Genomic DNA, 8,890 nt, shown 5'->3' with positions numbered 1-8,890 from the left:
TTTAATTGAGTCATACCCTTACGAGACTTTTTATGGAACTCTAATATAGACTCGCAAAAAGTAAATAGTTTTCTTTTCGATTCTTTGTATATAGCAACACTGAACTTTGTCACATGGATCAAAAGACAACATAAAGCTCAAAGAGCTAGCCTCTTAATAATTTATGTATATTGTGTCATTAGCAATTTGTCCATCCTGGTTATCTTAATTATTATCATGGCAGTATTACGTTTCGCATGTACCCAACCAAAGTGCGTCAAAGCTACGTTGATGAGCGTTTTAACAATAGCGCAACGGACAAAAAAATACTTTATAAATTTTTTTGTATGATTTCTAGTGTTGAAACATTGAATATACGTGGGCTCATCAACACACAAATGTTATATTGACTCTTAGAACCTATTAATTCGAATGAAAGTACATTTGAGGCAAACGTCGCCTAAAAGTAAGAGCTGTTCAATAGAACGCTTAAGTCCTCCTTTTTTCAAGGATAATTAGGAATTCTTTAACCCAGGCAAGACAAGCAAGCGTCGACGAAACGGAATCATTTATTAATGCGGTAGTACTCGATGAGCATGCTCCAGAGAGGAGAGAGATCTAAGAGTCAGGGCAATGCTTTGGGAGGTTATGGTAGTTCTTTCTACATTAATGGCTACTGCAATAATTTCAGTTGTTGCTCTTAATCTGATTTCAGTCGTTGTCCTAACCTTGTTCTTTCGTTATTATCATCATCACAACGCCATTTTAACTTTACCGTTTTGGATCAAAATATAAGACGAAACAGCTTTATTTTCTACTGATGACCAATGTTAACTTGTAGCTAACCTTCATAAACTTTGTCCTTTCTTTAAGAAGAGTCAGAAAGCGGCTGAAATACGAAATCAATACATCTTACTTACACACCTCTACAGATCTCTATGTACAACAAACCGTCCGAGTTTCAAAACTGCATGCATACATCTCAGTAAGCCTATATCGCTGTTTGAAAAGTTTCTTTACCCTTGTAAGAAATAGTACTTGATTTAGAGAAGACTGGCATTCTCCTCACGATTTATTTCTTTAACCATAGGCTTTTGTTTTTGTTTCTCGGTAGTATTTTTTTGTTTTTGACCTTGCTCTTTCTCTGCTCCCACACGTTTAAGCCTTTCTTGTTGAGCTTCAGTGACACTCTTCATGCTGACGTGATCAGAGCTTGAACTTTTATTTGTTCTTCGCCTAACCAATGTCATGTTCATGCTCATTGTGGAAAGGCTGTTCTGCCAGCTCGACGTTGGCCAATGACTAAATGTTTGAAACCTGTTCGGTACTTTTCACTAAAAGCAAAGCAGATGCAGGGATTGAGGGCTCCCCACGAATGAAGCAACATCTTTTTTATGATGAATACAATGACTTTGGGAATTTTAGCACCGATTCCAAGGGGAAGCACCCCATGAAACTTAAATATGATGATAAAAGTGCAAACAAACAATGGGCCAATACAGACAATAAAAGCAGCTAATATGGCTATTGACAATCTGACTATCTGTCTGTTGCTTGCAGGGTCTCGAGATCTCTTACATTCGGACATCTGTCTCCTTTCATTTTGTCTTCGTTTTAGAGTCCAAGCTATGGTGCTGTATATGATAGTCAACAAACACACTGGTACCAAGTAGAATACAATGAACATGGCTGTATTATATTTATTGTTGGTTTCCGTAGTCCAGTTGGCTTTGTAGCAGCAATAACCATAAAAGGAAACATGGAGTATGTGAAGGTAATGAGCATGAGCAGCTATGGCCACAATCCGCGAAACCAGGATGCAGACTAAACGCACTTTCCACGAGATGGGTTTTATCTTCAAGGGGAAGACAACAGCAATCAGGCTGTTCACTGAAATCAGCATAAGGCTCTGGATGGAGACCAGCATAGAAACATCAAGATGAAAATAGCAAAGTTTGCAAATGATATTTGCAACATTCGGCTGAAGCCGGGAAAGAAAGGGACCTGAAGATAGTGTCTGTGCAATTGTAAAGGGCATGATGGTCAAGTGAGTGAAGAGATCGGAGACGGCCATATTGACCACGAAATAATTGATTGATTTTCGAAGTGGCTTGTACTTGGAAAACACCAGGATGATTAGAACGTTTCCAATCAACGTGACAAGGAGTACGATAGAATAGGTTGCTATTAAAATGGCTTTCTCTTCCTTGGATAGTCCGACTTAATTCCGCGACATCATTTAGAAGATCCATCCACGAAAGACGAATTATTGAGTTTGTCCGTACAGTTTTTAAGCATGCTGGCCTGGCTTAGGTTTCGAACGGGAGAGCTGATAATTTTCTCTTCTTCCTTTCTCGTTTTCAACTGAAAATAATAGTAATTCTATGTGGTTTCGTCTTGGAATTCTTTTACCGTCGGTGTTTGACTTTTCTAGTTCTCGAGTGTCAGAACTTGATGGCGTTTTCTGTTGACTTTTCTAGTTCTAGTAATGAAAACGATCACTTGACGGCTCTCAAGAGCTAATTTAAAGTTTATGACATGCAGTTTCTTAAGAAAGCATGATATTGTCACTTCATGATTTGGCAAAAAAATAAGGTTTGTTCAGTCAAAATGAGAACTACTATAGATTTTTTCAAAAGTCTTCATTTCTAGGCCTCATCCAAAGTAATGGATTTGAAAAATTTTCCGTTTTCAGTTCTGCAAAAACGAAGGAAAATACACTTTTCATCCACATCATCGATTTCTTGTCGTTTTCACCTGTTCTCACGATAACGCGCAACAACGATATAACTTACTGTTGTCAAATTTTCTCCCCTTTATACTGGGATGCGAAACCCAGTCGGAATCTGCGTTTCATTTCTCCGTAATTTTTTAAATTTTTATTCCGTGTCGGTAAAAGTCTTGCCTGTCACTCCCCTGCTAAGTGGTGTCTTTGTGCATAGAGTCTTCTGTGCGTATTTTGTTACGTTTGAGGGGGCTGGGGTAATGCGTAGATTTCTCTGGTGCACACAGGAGGATATTTCATTAACCTGCAATGGCGTCGAAAGTTCTTGTAACGCGCATGGCGTTTTAGTACATCCTTAACCAAAATATACCCTTATGGAGCTCAAAAATGGAACGTCAATTGGATACACAAGTCAGACGGTGAAAATAAATATCTGGAATCTTTAAAGCGACGAGTAATGGTCTTCGACAGCAATTCATTTTTCGCCGTTGGATATCAAGTGAGTTTTGTTTCTAATATTTTACTAACTTGGTATTATATACAACACTGAAATAAAATGGCAATTCTTTTATGGATTTAACAAACACTGTCTGGCAAGTTACATTCACTTTGTACTCAACTCTGCCGGGAAAAGGTAAAAAAAATGGAAATGTGACAGTGAAAAATTATTTGAATGAAAGCTTGTTGTCTCTTTTGTGCTTTATTATTTACAGTCAAGGTTCTTTCGAAAAGGGTTTGATGTGAACTGTCAGAAATTTATTTAATTGCATATGCTTTGTGACAACGATGTGTCTCGTTTGCACGCGCGCACGCAACTGAAATAGAAAGGGTTTTTTGCCTCTAATAGCAAATATGTTGTTTGTTTCAATAAATGTTTCGCTGCAAAAGATTTTTCTGAGATTTCCACCGTTTTTGAATTTTATCATGTTGTTTAATTTTCGAGCTTAACAAATTTGCATACGTGTGTTGAAATATATGATACGGGAGGATTTTGTAGTAGTGCACTGTAAGCAGTGCATAATAAAGTCACTAAAATAAACAGGTCTGTTGGAAGCTTGCTTGAGTTTCAACAAAATCAGCCCCAAAATCGGCAAAAAATTGTGACGCTGATGAATAATAAAGTATAGCTGCTATTCCCAAAACCATGGAATTACCTGGTGATAAATAACCTCGTCTTGGAGAGTAAACTTTTGACTTTGCAGAAACAATGGTCAGCCTCGAGAGTTGGGCGATTGTCATCTTTGTGTTGAATTCGCACATTTCTTGTCAAACTTTAAACACTTGAAAGAAAAAGAAAACTAACCAAAAACAAAAACCCGGTATCTTACCATCATTTGACACCGATGCTTCACTGTTTCGCGAGTAAAACACGCCGCGGTAACTTGATCACGGCGCCCGCTGAATTGGATGTCACTTTCGACAAGTTTTGCGATTTACTTGTGCAGCCAAAATTGAACGTAACAAAAATCTCGCAAAATGTTTTTCGCTGATGGTAACTTTTCATATTCGCGGTTCAAGATTAATGTTGTTTTCATTTCGTTAATTTTGTTTCTGATGGCAAAATATTTTATTATCGGTCGACCGTCCTAAAAACTTCCTTCTGTTCTTCCTAAAAACTGTGTATCAATATTTGTTTTGCATAAGGCAGGCTAACAAAATCTGTACCTTGCTTAGTTCGCATATTTTGGCGTTAAAATAAAATTTTGTGACATCGGGAGCTCCATGCCCTACTCTTTACGAAGAATGTGTGGATTCTTTTACATCCCACAGGATTATGAACATTGAAGAGTTGTGAGACGGGGCCTACGGTTTATAGTCCTTATCCGAGAAGACTTGAAAGTCTTAACCATTTGTGGATGTAATTACAAAGGCAGCACTTTCTCCTCAGTTATTTTAAGACCCTGAGTGTTGGTCCGGCCGGAGTCGAACTCACGACCTCCCACATGGCAGCCCGATGCTCAACCGAGCCACCGATGCACAACACAAATGTTATATTGACTCTTAGACACTATTAATTCGAACGAAATTAGAAAAATGAAAGTACAATTTGAGGCAAACGTCGCCTAAAAATAAGAGCTGCTCAAAAGAACGTATAAGTCCTCCTTTTTGCAAGGATAATTAGGAATTCTTTAACCCAGGCAAAACAAGCAAGCGTCGACGAAACGGAATCATTTATTAATGTAGTACTCGATGAGCATGCTCCAGAGAGGAGAGAGATCTAAGAGTCAGGGCAATGCTTTGGGAGGTTATGGTAGTTCTTTCTACATTAATGGCTACTGCAATAATTTCAGTCGTTGCTCTTGATCCTATTTCAGCCGTTGTCCTTGTTCTTTCGTTATTATCATCATCACAACGGCATTTTAATTCTAGCGTCTTGGATCGAAATATAAGACGAAACAGCTTTATTTTCTAGTGATGAGCACGAATGTTAACATGTAGCTGACCTTCATAAAGTGTCCTTTCTTTAAAAAGCCGCAGAAAACGACTGAAATACGAAAACAATACATCTTACTTACACACCTCTACAGATCTCTATGTACAACAACTTACAACAAACCGTCCGAGATTCAAAACTCAATAAACCTATATCGCTGTTTGAAAAGTTTCTTTACCCTTGTAAGCTATAGTATACTTGATTTAGAGAAGACTGGCATTCTCCTCACGATTTATTTCTTCAATCATAGGTTTTTCTTTTTGTTTCTCGGTAGTATTTTTTTGTTTTTGACCTTGCTCTTTCTCTGCTCCCACACGTTTAAGCCTTTCTTGTTGAGCTTTAGTAACACTCTTCATGCTGACGTGATCGGAACTTGAGCTCCTTTTTGTTCTTCGGCTAACCAATGTCATGTTCATTATGCTCACCAGTTGTGGAAAGGCTGTTCTGCCAGCTCGACGTCGGCCAAAGACTAAATGTTTGAAACCTGTTCGGTAGTTTTCACTAAAAGCAAAGCAGATGCAGGGATTGAGGGCTCCCCACGAATGAAGCAACATCTTTCCTATGATGAATACAATGACTTTGGGAATTTTAGCATCTATTTCAGGGGGAATCTCCCCATGAAACTTAAATATGATGATAAAAGAGCAAACAAACAATGGGCCAATACAGACAATAAAAGCAGCTAATATGGCTATTGACAATCTGACTATCTGTCTGTTACTTGCAGGGTCTCGAGATCTCTTAAATTCGGACATCTTTCTCCTTTCATTTTGTCTTCGTTTTAGAGTCCAAGCTATGGTGCTGTATATGATAGTCAACAAACACACTGGTACCAGGTAGAATACGATGAACATGGCTGTATTATATTTATTGTTGGTTTCCGTAGTCCAGTTGCCTCTGGAGCAGCAATAACCATAGCAGGAAACATGGAATATGTGAAGGTAATGAGCATGAGCAGCTATGGCCACAATCCACGAAACCAGGATGCAGACTAAACGCACTTTCCGCGAGATGAGTTTTATCTTTAAGGGGAAGACAACAGCAATAAGCCTGTCCACTGAAATCAGCATAAGGCTCTGGATGGAGACCAGCACAGAAACATTAGCAAAAAAATAGCAAAGTTTGCAAAAGACATTTTCAAGTTCTGGCTGAAGCCGGGAAAGAAAGGGGCCTGAAGATAGTGTCTGTGCAATTGTATAGGGCATGATGGTCAAGGGAGTGAAGAGATCGGAGACGGCCATGTTGACCACGAAATAATTGATTGATTTTCGAAGTGGCTTGTACTTGGAAAACACCAGTATGATAAAAACGTTTCCAATCAACGTGACAAGGAGTATGATGGAATAGGTTGCTATTAAAATGGCCTTCTCTTCCTTGGTCAATTCGAGTACCTCCACATTGTAAACTCCATTCACGAAAGATGAATTATTCAGTGTGACCGTAGAGTTTTTAAACATACTGGCCCGGCTTACGTTTTGAACGAAGGAGCTGATGATTTTCTCTTCTTTCTTTCTCGTTTGAAACTGGCAGTAACAGTAATTCTATGTGGTTTTATCTTCTTTTACCGTCTGTGTTGACTCTTCTAGTTCTCGGGCGTCAGATATTGATGGCGCTTTCTGTTGACTTTTCTAGTTCTCGGGTGTCCGATCAGTTGATGGTGTTTTCTGCATTGCTATTTACCACTAGTGCTTTAAATATATTAAAACCTCTGATACTGATCCGATCCTTTAATTTACGTTCCTTAATAATTAGATTACATGCATATCACTATGGTGAAATTAAGGACCAATTTAATTTCCTTTCAAGGTAAAAACAGGTTCCAAAACTTCGGGGGATATTCCAAATTTAACAAAAATCGGCTAAAATGGGAAATCCTTGACGTAATTTGAATTTGCAGTTTTGCCCCCGCACCGGTGGCTCAGTTGGTTGAGCGTCGGGGTGACACGCAGGAGGTCGCGGTGAGATTAAGGACCAATTTAATTTCCTTTTAAGGTAAAAAAAGGTTCCAAAACCTTGGGGATATGCCAAATTTAACAAAAATCGGCTAAAATGGGAAATCCTTGAGGTAATTTGAATTTGCAGTTCTGACCGGTGGCTCAGTTGATTGAGCGTCGGGCTGTCACGCGGGAGAGCGGATTTGTATGTAGGATACAGGCGGTAAGGGGTGCAAGGAGTGACATATTTTGTGCCTTACATAATTTTGGGACCCACAGTTTTAGCTAACAGTTTTAGTTTTTTTCTTTTCGCCTCTCCCCCAGTCTCTTCTCGTTTTTTTCTCCTCGCTCCAGTCTCGCCGCGCTGCGCGCTCTCGGCTATTTCGCACGCTCTCGCGACTATTTAGAAAGGGAGTACTAGCAGTCTACTAGACGATCGGCTCTTACAAAAAGGAAAAAGGCTAACGAGAGGTTTTTGCCTTTTGTCACTACGTACCACCCAGCAGTTAAAAATCCGTAAACAGATATTGATCGAACAACGGAGCCTTATAAAAAATCAGCCTTTTCTGAAAACGATCTATCTAAGATCATACAAAAGGAGTAAATCTCTTAAAGACATGTTCGTCATAGCAAAAATATAACTTTAAGGCTATCAGAATGCGAGACGACCACAAAAACCATAGTGAAGGAGTGAGTCTGTGCAGACTTGATATCAGGGAGCTTAAGCAACGACGACGGCGACGGCAACGAGAACGACATCTAAAAATATAAATTCACCTTGTTGTAATCACTTAGTGAGTATTTCAATTTTTTTAACATGACAAGGGTTTGATAGTTCCTCAAAAATGACATCTGTCGGAACGGCGCTTAATTTAGGGGAGAAAATGAAAATTTATCCTCAAGTGCAAACGACGGCAAAGAAATGGACAAAAAGGAAAAACGCACGTGCAGGGCGTGCAAAGCTATTGTTTTGCCCACTAAATATACAGATATACAAATTTGTGACGTTCTCGTTGCCGTCGCCGTTTTCGTTGCTTAAGCTCCCTAACTTCATGTAACTTCACAGGGGACCGAAGCTAACGCTCAGTGTGAGCATGACCGACAAAAATATTCGGATTTGTTTGGGAATCCCGATAAAAGGCTTAAGAACATAATTATATGAAAAAAATCTCACTTAAAAGCCTAACCTTATTGCCATTGTGGGCAGCTTCCTTCCTGTGTAGTTCTTCTCCAGATCCGACGCGATTTGAGCCGTTTTTCGATTTCTCGGTTGTCGTCGCATTTTCTTTAGCAAAAAAATCACTAGAGAAAAAAATGCATGCAAGAAAATTTAGACTTTTAGAATTCAACTGTAAAGAGGTCATTCTAAATCAAAAGCTCATTGTTAAACTGATGATGAAAAGGCAACCTTCTCTCTGACATATTTCACTTAAACTCCAGACTACAACTTGTTTACTGATATTCCCTCCTCAGGTGCTCCTCGTTCTAAGTTCATTATGGATGTTATGTTTTCTCAACATAATTCCTTCCATTATTACTCTTTCTTTTCTCCTTTTCCATCTTCCTCTTCAGTTTCAGATTCGTCGTTTGCTTGATGTTTCTCATCAGGTTTTAGAAGTCTTCCTACCATGTCGTATTTCTCCATAAACTGTGTTTCCCATTCGCGCAGTGAATCCATCTGCATACTATTCAAGTCGGACAAATCATCACATTCAGCCTTAACAGCATCAGGTCCAACAGAAAATGTTGCAAGACCTCCGCTTGCATCATGTCCTGCAAAGACACTGTAAGGTCCTCCTATAAAAGGAAGTGCTGCCC

General features: G+C 39.1%; 2 protein-coding genes across 2 annotated transcripts in view; both read right to left on the bottom strand.

Moving 5' to 3' along the window:
- Window positions 1-1,237: 1,237 nt before the first annotated feature.
- LOC138017579 (neuropeptide FF receptor 1-like) lies at window positions 1,238-2,053 on the bottom strand. Its single transcript, XM_068864625.1, has one exon. The coding sequence runs from the start codon at window positions 2,051-2,053 to the stop codon at window positions 1,238-1,240; it is 816 nt and encodes a 271-aa protein (XP_068720726.1).
- Window positions 2,054-8,157: 6,104 nt separating this feature from the next.
- LOC138016429 (membrane-associated progesterone receptor component 2-like) overlaps window positions 8,158-8,890 on the bottom strand; it is a 34,948-nt gene continuing 34,215 nt past the window's right edge. The window contains exon 2 of the mRNA XM_068863570.1: window positions 8,158-8,869. Within this exon, the coding sequence (XP_068719671.1) occupies window positions 8,607-8,869 (263 nt within the window). The 3' untranslated portion in view covers window positions 8,158-8,606. The remainder of the gene's footprint in view (window positions 8,870-8,890) is intronic.

The sequence above is a fragment of the Montipora capricornis genome, chromosome 9 (genome assembly GCF_036669925.1).
Source record: "Montipora capricornis isolate CH-2021 chromosome 9, ASM3666992v2, whole genome shotgun sequence".
Classification (NCBI taxonomy): Eukaryota; Metazoa; Cnidaria; class Anthozoa; order Scleractinia; family Acroporidae; genus Montipora; species Montipora capricornis.
Note: the sequence above shows the minus strand (reverse complement) of the source record. Positions and strands in the feature narration are given on the sequence as shown.